The sequence below is a fragment of the Amborella trichopoda genome, chromosome 9, assembly GCF_054954075.1.
Source record: "Amborella trichopoda isolate Santa Cruz 75 chromosome 9, AtrichopodaSantaCruz75HAP2 v2.0, whole genome shotgun sequence".
Classification (NCBI taxonomy): Eukaryota; Viridiplantae; Streptophyta; class Magnoliopsida; order Amborellales; family Amborellaceae; genus Amborella; species Amborella trichopoda.
The window spans coordinates 35011918-35030747 of NC_142344.1; the positions used below are offsets into that span (position 1 = coordinate 35011918).

At 34.8% G+C, this 18830-nt stretch overlaps 1 protein-coding gene across 3 annotated transcripts; it reads right to left on the reverse strand.

The window, feature by feature from the left end:
* Positions 1-14824: 14824 nt before the first annotated feature.
* FD (Basic-leucine zipper (bZIP) transcription factor family protein) lies at positions 14825-16974 on the reverse strand. 3 transcript variants are annotated; one of them, XM_011626011.3, is made up of 5 exons: positions 16386-16974; positions 16246-16314; positions 15567-16141; positions 15372-15443; positions 14825-15138 (listed from the first exon to the last, which is right to left on the reverse strand). In XM_011626011.3, the coding sequence occupies exons 2-5, from the start codon at positions 16298-16300 to the stop codon at positions 15052-15054; spliced, it is 789 nt and encodes a 262-aa protein (XP_011624313.2). In that variant the 5' UTR covers positions 16301-16314; positions 16386-16974; the 3' UTR covers positions 14825-15051. The 3 variants fall into 3 exon arrangements, with proteins under 3 accessions (XP_011624313.2, XP_020524393.1, XP_088704587.1); XM_020668734.2 differs by having other exon boundaries at positions 15531-16141; XM_088848461.1 differs by lacking the exons at positions 16246-16314; positions 16386-16974 and having other exon boundaries at positions 15567-16168.
* Between the last annotated feature and the right edge of the window lie 1856 nt (positions 16975-18830).

The following is an 18830-nucleotide window of genomic DNA, read 5'->3' on the forward strand; positions in this document are numbered from 1 at the left end:
GGCTCTAAACAATCAAATTAGAGCCTACCTTCAAATAGTGTTAAGAAATGTGGCTTCAATATTGAAAACTTTTGTGATAGCTTTAAAATATTTTTTCATATTTATTTATAAAGTTTAAAGCTTTCAAAATAGTGTAGATCGATAGATCTGAGAAAACTTGAAAATCTTGAAAATTGACAGTCCAAAAATACGTTACAAAATCCACTATTTCAAAACTTGAAATCCATTTTTTTCTCATGTCCATGCATCTTGATGTCAAGATGATCAATTTAAAGATATTTGGGCATCGAAACAACCTCTTATAGTGAAAGTTTTGAGGTAGGCTCAATTTGATTGTTTAGAGCTTTGGCTCTATATGAACTTTTCCCAATAGTGAATGACAAGCTATTTGTCTCATTATGGTAGAAGATTTTCTATATGCAACAAGATCCTTTTCTTCGACTTCGAAATTTAGCTGTTGAATCTAGTAATCAAGCTATGGTCTATCTCTAGTTTTGTTTTTGAGATCTCATGGCCTACTTGAGATAGGCCTTATAATGTTAAGGGAACGACTTGTCCTTGTATTTTTGTCCCCCAGGATGTATAAATAGGGGATCTTGCAAGAATTTGCACAAGGAAGGGAAATGCGACTAGAATGTAGATTCACAAAGATAATGTTTGCTTCAAAGTTTACTATAATGGGGAATGTAAGGGTAAGGGTCATGAAGGAGTGTGACATAGACTCTCTTCATTGGATATCTTTAGGGTTTGGTGGAGTAATATCCCCTCCTTTAGCTCTCATATCCAAGGAAATTTGGTGTATTTTGGTGGGTGTTTATGTTTTAGAGATTTTATGTGTCCCATATATTATGGTGGGTGGCGATAATTGCTTTATCCAGAAGGTTATAAAGGAGTGTCACATGGTAGTAATACCTTACTCTAGATGGCTGCGGAGGCAATTTACTTTTGAATATCTAGTTCAAACGGTCGCCTAGTGAAATGGGTTAAGAGAGGAGTGCATCTTCTTTCTCACAACCATCTCGTCTTTAATGTAGGTGGGTCTTCGTGCCATAAAAGGGTATTTTTCTTTTTCATTAGTAATCTTTTCTAGTGGACAGAGGGGATGGGCAACAGTGAGATTACTACGAACCAGAACTAATCCCGATGAAAAGGGATTGGTATATAATACTACTCCAAAACTTCCTAATATAATACCTGAGCCCAAAGATTATCGTTCTTTGTCGTTTCCATAGTTTCTTCTTCACTTCCTTCATCTTCGTTCTTTGTGGCATATGATCTAGTAAATGATGTGTACATATATTGGCAGCAAAACTAGTTAGTTATTGTAACTGCATCATGTTTACACTCGCAATTCTGTACACAACTTTTTTCTCTCTAGAAATCAAAATTTGAATTTAAAAGTAATGTGCTTTTTTTACTAATGCATCATACCCTTTACACATATGGTGTGTCATAAAACACATTGTGTGTGTTATGAGACACACTTCATGTCATACCTTCAAACACTCGATGAATGAAAATTCAACACCTTAAGGAACACTTTTGGATCCAACTTTCACTGGTTTAAAATTCTCGAAATAAGAAAAATATTAGGTTGCATGTCACACATGTCACAAACACATATATGCTAATATAAAAAGCGCATAAAATACAAATACGCGGGTATATCAAATACCCCCTAAGGGAACAAGCCACACTAGCTGCTAACATCATCTCCATGTCAGCCATAGTACTGTTGTAGTACTAATGGGAACCACATGGCAAACTCTTTGCGGCCCATTGGCCATTTAGGCGGGACATTTATTTAGAACTTTTTTAAAACAATATATTTTTAAGAGAATTTTGCCTCTAAAATTCTAGAAAATATATTAAAATCTCAAAAAATATTTATAATATTTTTCATCATTTTCCAGGAATTATTATGCATAGAAAAATTATATTTTGAAAAATTAGGATCTTTAACTAATAATTCTCAACTATTTGGACACTCTCGGCTATATCTAGATCCCGAGTCACTTTCTTGAAATTAGCCCACCGAGACCCATGTCCCACAATCTTTGATATTGGCTCATGATTGGCTAGTCATAGCTAACCTAATAGATGATTGGGTCTCTAAACTAGTTGGACACTCCTAGCTATATCTAGAACCCCTTGTCACTTTCTTGAAATTAGCCTAATGAGACCCATGACCCACAGTCTTTGGCACATGTTCATGATTGGCTAATCATAACTAAATTTATAGTACATTGTAGGTGGATCCCCGAGGACATACACTCTTGGAATGTGGGGATACTCTCTCTAGAACATATGCATGTCTCTGCTCAATGGATCTATCTGAGTGAGTTTGGCTTCCATTTTGCTATTGTAATATACACATTCTCTAAGTAGGATTAATGTTAGGTATTTGTCTCATGTCATGTAAGAACCGATCCTTCTCGCACGAAGCTCAATACACAAAATCTCACATACAAATATCTCGATCCACATTTTAACCATTCTCATAATAGACATAAACAAGTCAATCAGAAATATGATGCCCTAGCTCAAATCAATCATGAGACTATCAGATCAACTTTGACCAAGGGAAACCTCAAACCCTCTTTGGTATAATGCCCCTTATACCAAGCATCATGATCCCCGGTTTTTGTGACTTTGCAGAAATTCCAAATCCCGGTTTGCATAGATCTGGCGAGTCACATATTATCATTCACTTACGCTGTGACTAAGAACCATATAACATTTTGGTGTCCAAGCCTTGAAAGGCCATAATTGCAGCAGGCCTTGCCGGCTTAAACAAAACTGAGAAGAACTTTGAAATCATTTCTAAGGAAATCAAAGGAAAAGGGTGCTAAAATATCTGTGGAAATAAAACTATCAAATCTGAGAAAGAGAAAAGGGAAAAGTAAATTATTTATGCATGAATTTGCATCAATCTCTGATGTAAAATCAACTCAAATTCATACAAAACTAGTTAAAATTTTATAAATCGATAGAAAAGTGAGGCTGCTCAAATTATAGATCCAAAAACGATATAGATCTTGATAAATCTAGTCTTTTTTGGATCTACTGAACTGTAAATCTCACATACTAGATTGTGAAAACCTCAAATTAATACAAAACTAGTTGAAATTTTATAAATTGATAGAGAAGAGGGACCGCTCAAATTATAGATCCAAAACTGATATAGATCTTGACATATCTGACCTTTTTTGGATCTACTGGCAACGCCGTTATAAATCTCACATACTAGATCCTGAAAATCTATGCATTCTAAATTAAAGTAAGGAACCAAAAAATAAATAGGAAAATAAATAAATATAAATACATAAAGGAGATAGAAGGATTGCACACCTGAGACACTCGAAGTTGGGGCCCATATATGGATACTGGTTGATTTACACCTTTGATACCTTCTCTTCTTTTCTCGAGGAATAGCTTTAAAGGTTTTGGATTTAGGTGATATTTTTCCTAGTTTTTTATTTGAAGGATTTTATATCGAAATTATATCGTTGGGGTGTGGTTTTGAAAGCAGTGGTAGATAAAAAAAGCGCTTATATGTAGATATACTTCAAGGAAATTTAAACCAAACTAAAAAAATTATATTATATATGAAAAAGAACTTCTGGCAGTTTTAAGAGGATTAAAAAGATTTCATATTTGTCTAGCAGCAGACGAGTTTATTATCAAAACATATAATAAAGCAATAAAAGATTTCTTACAAACAAAAATGGGAAAGACAATCCCAAAAGAATTAGGTAGTCTAATCAAATTCACCATTACAATTTTCAGGTCGAATATATCAAGGGTACTAATAATGTTCATGCATATTTTCTTAGCAGGAATACAAATTAACCAGATGTACAAAGGCAAAAGGCCGCACCTAGGCAAAGAGAAAAATGAAGAATTTCCTATACATGGGAAAAAAATAAAATCGAGATCCAGTCAAACAAAGAGTACTAGAGAAGCCTCTCTATATTATCAATTTGCTCAATCTCATAGTTTTGAACCTCTCTCTTACAAAGACATTGTGAGAATACAAAAACATATTCAACAAACTCTTCCAGTAGAAACTAAACAAGTTTTTAGCTTTTATCGAAATCCCAAAATATCTAATTATATTTATGAGGAACTAAACAAGGTATGGACGAACCATATTCTCAAAAATAGGTCAAAACTTCGAAAACATATGGGAAGATTATCGGACCTGATGGCAAATCAGAGTCAATAATTTTTAGAAGTTGCTCACCTCATAGATAACCAATCTAATGAGCCAATTTTCAAAAAATCAAAAGAATATGCTTATAGGAAAAAGCAAAGACAGTTTTACCTTTTGAAGTTTTTGAAAAGATTTTTAAAATTGTTGATCTTGAACAGTCCTTCAAAATACCGGATTTACTAAAACAATATTATCCTGGTATATACAAAGATTCCCAGAATAATATCAAAATCATAATATACATTGACCATGAAGAATGATGTCATGATGCCATTGATTGGGAATTACAGGGAGATTGATATTTGAGCATCTAGACTGGATGCAAATAAGATATTTTCCAAATTTTATAGGGATATGCTTTATAAAGTTTCCAAGTCTTGAAAATTTAATAAATATCTTACTTTTCATATTACAAGTACACTTGGTTGGAGGTCTAGAGAAAGATTCCATCACCCGTATCAAATTTAGCATTTAAAAGAAACCACAAACAATGATTTCATTATTGCCAAAGGGACTTCTGTAAAAGAAGAAGAAATTTTTGACTGGATATCAAAAAATATGCGATTAAAAATATTGTGTCATTCAGCCAAGAAATTTGCTCACTGAAGAACAATCATTCCTTTAAAATCAGCGATGTGAGAAGACAATTCGTTACATCCTTACAAACAAGTCATTGCCTTACTACCAGTCAAGTAAAAGAGATATAAGAATTTATGGCCCGATGCGAAACCAGCCTCTTGAATTTATTATTGAAGCAAAAAAAATATTCGAGGAAGAGTCCATGAATGCCTATTATGACTGAGAAGCACATGGCAATCTAAACAACAACAATTTTGACAGTATTGGAAAAACCAATAGTCAAAATATGATGGATGATTAGAAGCGTGGTGGGACCGCACCACACTAGCAGTTAAACTTACTAAACAAGTAAGGAAAACTTCAGGAACAAGTAACTGGACAGATCGACTGCAAACCCTATCTAGCACACGTGTCCAGAAAGCAGTAAATGAATCTACTTTTTCAAAAAAAACCTACCTTTTCAGTACGAAAAAGTTGTCGACAATACGAAGGAATATACTTTTACTGTTGAGCATACAATTATTGACAGGGGAATCTACTTTTTACTGTAGAGGGTACAATTATTAAAACTACGAAAGCATCTTACTGTTAAAGGTATAATTATTAAAGCATCTTACAATTGAAGGTACAATAATTGACAGCACTGTGCGGATTCAAATGGCTTTAGAGTCATCAAGTCTGAGTCTTCTAGTTTTGACTCTTCAAGTCCTTTCTCTCCATATATTCAAGTCACTTCTTCTTTCTCATCTTCTTCACTTCTCTTTCTTTCTTATCTTCTTCTTTGTGTATCTTGTTCTGTATATCTCTTGTAATTGTATTTATGTATCTTTGTGTAATTGACTTGCTCCGCTGTACTTCGTTGTATCTTTGTATCTTTGTGTAATTGGATGTTGTATCTTTGTGTAATTGGTATTAGAGCCATAGTTTCAGTGCAAAACTTTCAGTGCGAAAGTTTCAGTAAAGATAGACTATCGTGAGAATTATACCTTGTAAGTACTTTCTTTTCATTTTAATTTCTTTAGTATCTTGTCTGTTACTCAGCATTATTTAAGTTTATTCTAAAACCCATATACCTGTGAAAAGTACCTTATAGTCCAAGCCATTTTTAGCAAGAGTGCGTGTTAGGCTAGGACAAACGGGGGAAGTAATTTCATCGGAGGTCATAGGTACCAAAACGAAAACTTAAATGTATGAAGTAACCTGCCTGACTAAGGACTTAAAGTTAGAAAAAAGTAATTATGAGCACAGTTATCAATAGATATATCTTCAAAAAAAAAAATTTAAAAATGTTGGTAGAAGTTTGAATGGTCTAATTGATATATGTAATAGTTGGTTCCAAATAAATCATAAAAAACGAACTGATAATCATAAACAAATGATTAGCAGATTAATAAAATAGAAGAAAAATTAGAAACCCTAGGAACAATAAAAGATATTGACATAAACCAAGAATAAAAAATGCTTCTATCTAATGTAAATTCTTCACTACTAAATAAAGCATCTGACCCTAAAAATCCATATGGACATAGAAAAAGATTATTTTATGGAGCTGAAATATTAACTTTAGAAGAAGACTCGAAGAACTTTGAAGCCATCAAGGAAATAATTGAATACTGGAAGTCAAGATAAATAAAAGAAAAATACATAAAAACAATAACTAATCTTATTTCTAATATGCAAAGGTTATTTTCTGATCATGAAAGCCTCATGATAAAAAATAATTATCATCTTATCATTAGCCTTGATAATAGTGATGAAGAAATTGCTACAAATGAAGCAAAATCGGATTCTGATAAAGAATCAGAATCGGAAAAAGAGACTGAAACCCTTGTCTCAAAAATAAAGGGAAAAAGAAAAATAAAAGAACTAGATCATTTTGAATCTGACCTAAAAACAAAATCCTGAACACCAAAAGATTTCGAAGACTACCTTCAAAGTCTCAAACAAGAATAATTTCTTCAAAATGAAGAAAAAACTTTTCCTTCATTTTCGAACCCTATCCCAGATTTTAATACTAGAAGAGACGATTTAAATAAACAAAATGTAATAATTAATGGCACACATCTTGATTTAAAGAATGTAACATTTGGAGAATATAATCATGCTATCAATGATTGGACTCAATCAATGACATTGGTTATATCTAATTATAAAGGAGTTTGGTCTAATGAAAAATTCTTAGACTATTTAGCAAGAACATTGCAAGGAGATACCCTGCAATTTCTTAGAAAATGGGAAAACTCAACTAGAGGACAAGTCTAGAAAGCTACCTTGCTCTTGGACAAAAGACAAGAAAATGGGAGACACCCTAAGAGACTTAACAAAAATCTTAAAGGAAGAATTTTGTGGACATGTTGATAAGTATAGCTTGCAAAATGATGCAGATTATACATTGTCGAAATTAAAACTTTGTAAGATTCAATAATTCGAATCATTTGCCAAAGAATACCAAAAGTGGTATTCAATGTTGGACGATGTTAAAACAGATTTTTGGAAAAAACATTTGTTTCATTACTTACCAATTCCGTGGGCTGAAATTTGTGAAACTGACTATACAAAATATGTCAGTGAAACAACATCAAAGGATACCCTAGAAAATAGAATAAGATTTGTTTTTCAGAATACCGAAAAACATTGTTTAAACCTAAAAGCTGTAAAACAGGTCAAGAAATGACTTAGGTTGAAAGACTGTAACTGAATTCTTAAAAATAAATTTGAATTTGGTTGTGAAGAAAAAAATAAAAGAAATTTGTTAGAAAGAAAAAATTCAAATGAAAAAAATGGAATAAAAGAAAAATAGTAGAAAACGATATGTCGTTAAGAAAAAAAGGCAATAATCCAAAAAAGGGTTCTTGTTGTTACATATGCAACGAAGAAAGACATATAACTCCTAATGGTCCCCAAAAAGGAAAAAATGTCAAGAAATGATAAAATTTCTTGAAGAAAATCATTTTGAGATTTGTTTTGGTGAAGAAATATATGATAATGCATCAAGTATATTTGAAGTAAAAACTGAATATGAAGATAGCGATTTAGACTTAGAATTGGTCTTTATGAGGAATGAAGAACATCTAAGTGAAGAAACTAATGATGAAGGACAACAAGTTCTTAAACTAAGAGATGTAATTAATGAAGAATTCACTGTTGATGAATCTAAATTTGAAAAATTAAAGGTTCTCAAAAAAGAAGAAATGTATAATTGTCTAAATTTCAATTTTGGAATACAAGACATTTCGAGTACTTTAGTGGAAATACATCTCTGCTAAAGCCTCAGAAAATGACTATGTTGAAATAGTTATTTTCGACAAAGCTAAAGTTGCAATGATGATAAAGCAATATCCAAAACTCACACATATGCATATTGATGCAATCCTAATTGAAATAACAGCTTTATTTCGATATTGAATAGACACCCCAATGTTAGTTGTGGCCTTGGATAAATTATTTAATGATCATATTAAAGCAATAATATGAGGATTACAATCTAATCTAGTAACTGGAAAAGTTTGTTTTAAAATAAAACCTAACTATTTTATATCAGTACAGGATAAAAATATCCAAGACACTGTTGAAATAATCATTCAAACAAAAATGTTGGAATGATGGAAGACAATTTTGATCTTGCAATTGATTGAAAAACAATCTATGAATTAACTAGTACTACAAAAGAATCTACAAAGGATATAGAGAATAGAATTGTAGAAGTTTTTTAACCTCGAAGTTTCAATACAGAAATACAACCAAAATTAATCAATTGACGTGATTTAGAAATCCTCGCAAATTGGTTAATTGAAAACTTTACAAATAAGACTTCTAAAAAAGAAGTGTAACCAGTCACCTTCCAAGCTTTTGGAAATAATATACAATCCAGTGATCATCGATTCTTAAATAAAAGACTAAGCGTTGATAAACTTACTAATATTTGAAGAAAGGAGTCTAAGTTTTGATCAAAATGATCAAAAGAAAAATCCCTAATGATCCCAAAGCCATTAGGCTTTAAAACAATTCAAATACCTGTTTTTCCAAGATCCTCTTCATAAATTCTGAAAGAAGAAAAGGATGAACAAATAGAAGAAATACAACAATCTTTAACTGTCTCTAGAATAAAAATCATAAAAGATGAAGAAAGTATTTTTTCTCACAACCAAAACAGAAAAATATATTTATTTGTTTTAGGAGAATTTAATTTTTAAGGATATAAATCATATAACCTGGATGTTTTAATAGACACAGGAGCAACAACATGTGCATGTAGTCCAAGTGCCATTCCATTAGAAAAATGTGAAAAAAAGAATACTCCTATACATGCAACATGTATTAATGGTAATAATACTCAGATTGAGTATAAGCCAAAAGTCTGGTTAAGAAATAAAAAATTTCTTATTCCAAAAATTATATGCTTCCCATTTATGCATGGTGAGTTTGTTCTAGGAAACAATTTGCTTTAAAATCACTATCCAATAGAAATCCATAACGATAAATTGGTCCTTACTCAAAAGGAGAAAATGTATCAATTATTATCCTTGTAGAACACAAATATCGTTGTCAAATAGGATTTTCACAGTAAAAGCGTAGTGATTCTATTTAAAAAATGAATAAAATAAAGGAACTTTGTGAAAATCACTGGATATATAAAACTCTTGAAGCAAACTTCAGTGATAATTCTTTAAAACTATGGTCTAGAAACCCTAGATACTGTAGTCTAAGGCTCTGTGATGCAAACAAACTAATTAGAGTTAAGCCTATGGTATATACAAAAAAAAATAAATGAATCTTCCATTCAAATAAAAGAACTCCTAGAAATATAACTTATAGAAACAACTAAAAGTCCACATTCTAGTCCTGCATTTATGGTAAGAAACCATAATGAAAAAAAGAAAAGAAAAACCAGAATGGTAATAAACTATCAAAGACTAAATCAAAATCTAGAATTTAACGGATATTTTATACTTAGCAAAGATGTATTAATCCATCAAACACAAAACTCAAAATATTATAGTAAATTTGACTGTAAATCAGGTTTTTGGCAAATCATGCTAACAGAAGAGTCAAAACCACTAATTTCTTTTAATACACTCTATAGCCATTATCAATGGAGGATAATGCCTTTTATGTTATGCAATTCCCCTCAGATATTCCAAGATGGATGGACAAAATATTTTTACATCTAAAAAAATTTTGTGTAGTTTATATTGATGATGTTTTGGTATTCTCTAAATCCCTAGAAGACAACAAAAAACATCTAAAAATAGTATGCGACAAATTCCTAGACAAGGGAATTATCCTAAGCCTTAAAAAGATTGAAGTAGAAAAGCATCAATTGAATTTTGTTTACGATGCAAATCGGAGAGATCTTCAGAGGAAGATCCCTCAGATCCGTACCACAAACTGATTTTTTAAGTGATCGATAGTGGGAAAAATCAAATTCTGATTTGAGACCAGATCTATTAAAAAATGAATAGATCTGCTCTCACATCAGTGGCAGAGCCAACATCGATCAAAAAAGCATGAAATACAATATAAAATGCAATAAAAAATATTAAATTATAATAAAAATAAATAAATACATAAAAGAAATACAGAAAGAGTAAGAAATACCAAACTGGGTCTGTTGTCCTAGGACTCTTGAGGCTTCGAGGCTTCGCTCATATCAGGACCGGCTGAGTTTATATCGTGCATCCTCTTTGTTTCTCTTCAGGTTTTTTACCAGGCTTTGACTTGGTTTGATGGATCTCTTAATCTAAGGGCTACAACCTAAAGCTTAGATTTTTCTAAATCTAGGGGTTTACTCACAAGTTTTCTCTCTAGGATCTCTCTATCTCTCCGATTTTTTGGCCTACCACGTCCCACCTCAAAGGGGTCACAAAATGTGTTTATATAAAGCCTCAAATCATATTAGAATGGATATATACTAATTTCAAGTGGATTTGCCAAACAAATTTCCATTTTGGGGGTGAAAGGGAGCCCAAATATGACCAAAACTAGCAGTGTGTTTTTTGTGATATTTCCTACAACAAATCAGGTAAAAATAAGTTGTTTTGCTACTTTTAGTTGATTTATTACTAAAACAATGGTCTTGCGGGATTATGGACCACAGGATAAGGATCACGGACTATGATGGTCTATGGTTGGGGGTTTACTGGGATAATGTGGTCTTAAGGGTTCAAGAGTATTACATAATTTGACAGTTTTAAAAATGGGGTGCCTACAAATTTTTAGGAATAATCTTAGACCAGCAACGTATAAGATTACAATAGCATATTATTGCTAAAATTATTTTTCCTGACAAAATTGTAAACAAAAAACATTTGCAAAGTTTCTTAGTAATTCTTAATTATGGAAGAAATTTTATTCCAGATTTCTCTAAGAAAGAGAGGCCTTTATTAGAAAAATTAAAAAAGGATAAAAAATTTACTTGGGATAATAAAGAGTTAGAAATAGTCAGAAAATTAAGGTAAATATTAAAAAAAATACCAACTGTTTACTTCCCTAAAGAAGAGGATAAACTTATCCTTGAAATTGGCGCTTCAAAATCGTTTTAGGACACTTATCCTTGAAACTGACACTTCAAAATTGACCATTCTTCAAAATGATCTGGGTATTCTATTTTTCTTTTTGCCCTTTATTTTGAGACAAGGGTTTCAATCTTTTTTTTCGATTATGATTCTTTATCAGAATCCGATTTTGTTTTATTTGTAGCAATTTCTTCATCACTATCATCTTGGCTAATGATACGATGATAGTTATCTTTTATCATGAGGCTTTCATGATCAGAAAATAACCTTTGCATATTAGAAATAAGGTTAGTTCTTGTTTCTATGTCCTTTTCTTTTGTATATCTAGACTTCCAGTATTTTTAGAGTCTTTTTTTAAAGTTATGTTGAAGGCTTGAAGACTAGATCATTTATGATTTGATTTTTGACCTTTAGATCACCATTAATGAAGTAGTATGAGACCTTCAATGGAGTATTTCTCAATCACATATAAAGAAGTTTTCAGAGAGAGAGAGAGAGAGAGAGGAAGAAGATGAAAACTTTAGACGTGCCAACTAAAAGAGAGTGAATTGAGAGGGACGTGCCACTTGGAGGGAAAACGTGTGAGGTGAATCCATGTGAGAGAAAGGCTCAAGGGGGTATTTATAATTTTTCAACCCTTCAGTGTGGAGATGCTTCTAGAAGAATGAATCTTAGGTCTCCATGTCATCTACCAAAGACTACAAATTGAGGCATGATCACAGCCCACCATCCACTATCATATCATCAAGATGTGTGGTATGGATTTAAACACATATATCCTCCTATAATTCACTTTAATTTTCCTTGTTATAAAAAAGATTATGCTCTTTATATTTAATAAACCTTAACAACCAAGGTTGACAGTATACCCTTTTAGTCATTTGACAAATTTTTTAGCAAAAGCAAATCTTTTTAAATTTCCTCCATTTCATGAGACTGTGTGGGGTTAATGAAATAATGTTAGATAAGCTAAGTGGTTATATACACTTTTACCATACGCCCTTAAGGTTAGGCTTGTAAATAAAAAACCCATACCCCTTTTAGAACTCTCCACACATGTGTGCAAACCACGTTCTTTAGGTATTTAACATGTGCTAAAATTAATTTTCCAAAACTCAATATTTTTGAAAATTCCAAAATACCATACTTCTTTAACTTAAAGCAACAATATATCAAATGACAAGGGGGGTCCCCACATGGGGTTGTCGTCACCCCTATGTCATCTCCTCGTGGGGGGGATGTGGGACGCCATTGGGTTGACATGTAGACACCCATTGGCCATTTGCGTGTGGGTTTCGGGGTCTGTTTTTTATTATTATTTCTTTGAAACAATTTTGAAAACCATATGTTCTTGTCTAAAAAAACTTAAAAAAAATTCTCATAAATCCATAAAAATCATTTTGATGATTTTTCATAACATGTTTTGGCATTGATTAAAAATAATTACAAAAAAATTAAGATCCTTGGAGCTAAATTATAAAATAGAGTACTGTACTTGGCTAGACCTGGAATCCAAAGACACCTTCTTAGAATGACCCAACAATCTCATGACCCACAGTGAATAATCAAGGGCTCATGATCTTATCTTATCAAAGTCAAACCAATTTGTGATTCTAAATTCCCAAGTTTATGTGGATTTCAAGTGCACCCCTAGAAGACACGTACACATATGGTGCAATGGTTCCTCTCTAAGCACATGTGCAACTCTATCCAATGGATCCCATGAAAAGAGGCTTCCCATATATTTTGACTGTATATACACATGATACGAGAAGGTTTATAGTAGTCAAGGCGATCTCTTTTGTCTTGAATATTAATGAAACTCTACTATTTTGAATAGAGAAGAGAGAAACATTTTGCAAGAATAGTTGTACCCTTTGCCCCTAACCTAAGCAATAACTCACATTGGTTAAATCTCCACACTTAACCAAGGGTTGCTTAAACCTTAACGCAACCACACCTCCCTAACTCTAACATCCAACCCCAATACTATCATACTCCATACCTTACCCTCAAGACTACACCATACCCCACACCTAATCCTACACTTTGTCCTACTCCATACCATACCATACTCCCCTAATTCCTATTACACTATACTCTTTAGACTATAGTCTATCCTATCCCCTACCCTACACCACATCTATTATACTTCCGGCACCCATCACACCCCTCTAGTCTAGTTTAGTGCTGTTAAGGAGGCTCTTCTATATCGATGCTTGAGTGGGTTTGACCCTCTTCAAATCCGTGCAGATTCCTCTAGGGTACTTCGGCTAGTCGCCAAGTACCCTTTGCTCATTGTTTACCCACTCTCTAGGGGAGGTGCGGCCGGAATTATGTCGGATTCCAGTTGATCATTTCGCTAGCCAAAAGTATAAACTTAGACTTGAGCCTAGCCAACCTATCACCTAACCCTAGTTGTGCCAGCCCATCTAAATTCACACCTACCCTTGAACCAAGCTCGAACCCACTCGAGCCAAACCCACACTTACCCTTGAACCAAGCTTGAACAATATTTGAGTCCACTTAAACCATGCTCAAACCAACTCGCACCAAACTTGAGCTTATTCAAACCAACTTTATCCAAATCCGAACCTACCTGAACCAAACCCGGAACCAACCTTAACCAAGCCGAGTCAAACCGAGGAGCATCTTAGACACATTTGGCGATTCAAGAGGAAACCGAGGCGGTGGAGATCATAAGGGAGTGGAACCAGACCGTGTCTGAGATGGCATGCTCTGCCAAAATCTAAAAGGGCAAGATGCCCAGACATATTCAACCCCAAGATTTGAGGTAGGTAACACGTCACCCTAAATTTGTTGGTTCGGGCCGCACTGCACTCCACACCTTATTGGCACACATCGCACAAGAATATAGGATCACCCACATGTGCACAAGTGTAGGGGCAAGGCTGACAATCTAGACCATCCATTCTTCCCTAAAAATAAGGGTTCATGGATTTGCAAGATCCATACATTTTTTTGATCTTGCAAAATCACAATCGGTGTTAGATATTAACTTTAAAGCCATAATGAAATTTCGATGCCTAAAGTGCTTCTAGACAAGGATTTGAAGTGAAGCTGTACTTTATTTTTAGGAAGCTTAGGCCTTATAGAAACTTCATCCATGAAAAAAAGAAAAAAAGAAAATAAAGAGTTAAATAGTCATCTCCGATGTACGTTTTGCATTTTGATATATTTCGTGTCAACTGGAGAGAAGGGTAAGGGGGGGGGACATCAAACGCACTGCACTCGTTTGCTTTCCCTTGGTCTAATGTACTCTAAAGCCCTTTGGCCAAACAAATGTTGCTGGTTTGTTTTATTGTGGAAACTGTAGAAATGGATAGCGAGGTCTTGTATCCTGGAAAGAAAAAGTGAAACCAGGGGGCCACCACAAGCACACCCTATTCCAGTTCCTGTCTGCTTGGAAAATGCTGATTCCAGGCAAGGATTTCAACCTTGGGCAGATATTGAGATCTTAATATTCTTTTTCTTTAAGGAGCCAACAACAAAAGAACACAATCGCCAGTTCTATTAATAACTGTGTTTGTTCTGAAACAGCGGCAGCTAAACAGAGAGAGAGGCTCTTTCTTTCTTTGCATCATTCAAACTTTACCAAAGGGTACATGTTTACATACATTAAGTTGGAAAAAGAGGAGGAAAAGCCTAGGGGGGGAAGCATGGAATGAGAAAAGCTATTTATGTCCATCCCATTCATATATGATATGATCCTAGGCCCTTTCAAAATGGCGCAGTTGTGGACCTTCGAAGAGTGGCAGGCTTCGTTTTCCCATGTTGAAAAGCGGCAGTTGGGTTTGCAAAAGTTAACTGTCAACACCAAACAGAAAACAACATCAGTACCCAGCGAAATGAATCCCAAGCCAGTAAAATATTACGAAAAGCACAAAAAGAATAATATATAATATCACAAAGTCTACAAAAAAATTTGGGGATCGTTACAGATCATCAACAAAGGGAGACCCTCGTACTCTATGCAGGAGAGCAGACAAATAGAGAAACGCAAATAAAGAATCAATCATAGGGGTGGCAACAAGCCGCACCTGGTGTTTTCTGAGCCTCGCATTCTCCTCAATGAGATGGGCCACTTCCAGCTCCAATTCGTTGGTATAAGCCTGTGCACATCCCAAGTTAACATGAAAACAAATAATACCACCATTATTATTGTTGTCGTTGCAATTAAAAGTAGAGAGAAGAAATACGGAGGGATTAGCTATGTGAATAGCGAGTGGGTGTGCCTGCTTTCGAGCCCTGGATCGAGCGGCAGACTCCCTGTTCTTGATCATGCGCTTGTGGCGCCGGTCCACACTCTGCTCCTCTCTGCAATCCGGTGGCAACCTCTTCTTGCACAGCCCTAATCCGGCTGCACTCTCTGGAGCAACAAAGGGGGCAGCTGCCCCAGGTTCAAGAACGTGAGGCGGCCGCTGCTGCTCCTCCTCCTGAACAGCAGAAGCAGGCTTGTAGCTAAGCCAGTCAAGGTAATGCAGGTCAGAGCCAGTGATCAAACTGAGATTAGTAGCAGCAACGTTCTGAGGCCCGCCGCGACGTTCGACATGGATCTCGTCTTGCTGTGCTCGCCGTGTGTCGTTGCCGGTTGTCAAGAAATCTTGGAGGATCATTTCTCTGAATCCCTTGGGCCCTTCATCGCGAGGAAGGAGAGTCAGGTTCAGGTCCCTCCAAACATCCTCCATGGTTTTCCTGTTCGACCTCGGGGGTGAATGAAGCGTCGAAGAAGACGATGATGAAGTAGAGGAGAGCGCGGGCGCTCCATTCTTGTTCATCTCTACAGACCACATTTCATGCACCGGGCTTCCTGAACGATGACAAGAACAACAAGTCCAGAATTATTGACACCTTTGTCCGTCCCTTGTCAATGAGTAAAGGAAAAAATGACTACTTGACTTGATTCCACTTTACCTGGTCCGAGGGAGCGCAGCCTTGAGTCCGGAGGATAAAATGAAGCAATCTGCATCAATCACTCATCGCCTGCGATTTTGAAACGTTATTTCAGAAACGTACTCATTATTAATTAAGAAAGACTAAGGAAGGATACAAACCGACGGGCAATGGATTCCTGTTAAGCCGTGGCACGCCATCTGTAACCAGTACAAGAATCTCTCTCTCAATATACACTTGTTTTTGAACGGGGAAGCTCTCCTTCTCTAGTCCATGCTTTCAATTGGGGTTGGGACACCCGCACGTGCTTCTTCCTGTCGGCTCCCAAAACCCTTTCGTTTCCTTTCTTTACCGTTTACCCTTTGATTGATGAAATCGCACCCCTTTTAAGCAAGAGGAAATTTCCCCATTCCCTACTACTACTGTATTTGTCGTCGATATATACAGCGTTATGATTGTAAAGAAAGAAGGGAAAGGGTTCTTTGTCCTATGATGACGCGCATTCGGGCTTGCTTTTCAACCCGCCATTCATGGCGCCCCTACCCCATCTTTAATAATCGCTTCCAATCAAGGGAGATGTGATAATAAAAACAAAAAAACTTAAAAAACATCGGCGCGATCGAGCGGGGCTAGGAATGTACGGTGGACTTAAAGGTAAACCCCCATATCTTCGTACTCTTATTGTGACAACCGCTGTCACGTCTTCCATCCCGCGTGATGATGTGCGCCCAAAGATGAGGTGCGATGCCCTACGTTTCCCCCTCTTTTGTATTTATTCGATGGGTTAGGTTTGTACAAGGTCTCTGACTTTATATTATATTATTGGAGTAAGGTGCCCTTCAAAGCTATATTAAAAAAATATTAATTTTGGTGCCACAAAGCACGATATGAAAATCATTTGTTGCTCTCAGTTCTAAAATTTAAAATTTCATAAACGGTAGTGATCAAGTAGATCGATAATAATTTGAAATTTTAAAAATTGGACGGTCCAGATAATGAGTTAGAAGATGAACTATTTTTAATACTAAAAATTTTCTTTTTTTATGTATGTGAATTTACAAGTCGAGATGATCGATTTGAACGTTTTCCAACATGGAACAACCTTCTCTAACCGATTTCTTAAGAGTACCTTACTAGTACAGTATAAGGTTGACACCTTATATAAACTTTTCCCTTACTCGACATGCCTATTTCTTAGTTCTAGTGCCTAAGTAGCTGCAGTGGAACATGACGGAGACTTAGGCTAATTGATATTTTAGATCTTTATACGTGAGTTTTTATGGTACTCCATCTAGGAGACTACTTTTTATACCTTACCAAATATTTATGGGTACGGTTTGTATAGAGCTGAGGCTCTAAATAATCCAATTAAAACACACCCTCAAATAGTGTAGAGAAACGTAGTTTCAATATTGAAAATCTTTGACTAGCCTTGAAATATATCTTGAGTTATAAAATTTAAAGCTTAAAAAATAAAGCAGATCAAGCAGATCTATGAAACTTGAATAATTTAAAAATTGACGGTCCAAAAATGCGTTACAAGATACACTATTTCCAAAACTTGAAATCCATTTTTTTCTCATGTTTATGAATCTTGATGTCGAGATTATCAATTTGAGGATATTTGGGCATCAAAACAACCTCTTCCGGTGAAACTTTTGAAGTAAGCTCTAATTTGATTGTTTAGACTATATTTTTTATGATACAAAAGTTTTTTTTTTAGCAAGGACATTTTTTCATGATTAGTATGTAGGGTTGGCAACCAGTAAGATCCGCACCCGTTAGATCCCCATTCCAAGTTTTAGGGTTAGGCCCACCTTTGATGAGGCCTAATGAATCCTAGCCCAGGCTCAATTTAGGCTCAATGAGGCCTAATGAATCCTAGCCCAGGCTCAATGAGGCCTAATAAACTCAAAAGACAAAAAAAAAGAGATTGTGTACATGGTGTGTGAAGAAACAATCCATTCTACGATTGTCTTTTGTAACATTTTTGAGATAGAGAGAAAAGTTCATCTTACTTTGTTTGTGATCCACTTGAAGCCCGTTCACAAAGAAGGACCAAATCAAGGAATAGTATCCCTGCATTTAAACTCAGGTATACGGGCCGATATGTCCATTGGTATTATTCCTTTCTTTCATATGTCTATATGTTGTTTTTCTTAGAAACAAATGTTTAGGTTTCAAGGCCTAGATCAAGGGTATTTTGTTTAGGTTGAGACTGATATAAATTGTAACAGATGATTAAACCTCTAAAATTGTTCTGTTCCTAGTATATGATATAATATAAAAACCTGTGTTTCTATAATATGGAATGTACGAGCAAATTTGGCCTCGAGTGTGATGTCCTCTAGTCATTATTTGGAGTCTAATATTTATTTAACTATTTAATCAATATAAGCATCGCATTTTTTGGAGCCTCCAACAGTATGGTCCATTCCTCTTTTCTACATGGTCCCCATGTGGTGCATTAAAGGTGGTGTTGAAAAAGGCACTTCTGAAAATCCAATTTGGCTGAAAGTTTTATCATTGGATTTTCTCATCATGACCATCGTATAAAAATTGGAAGCTCATTTGCCACTTATTTTTTAGGTCCCTCTTGTAAGGTT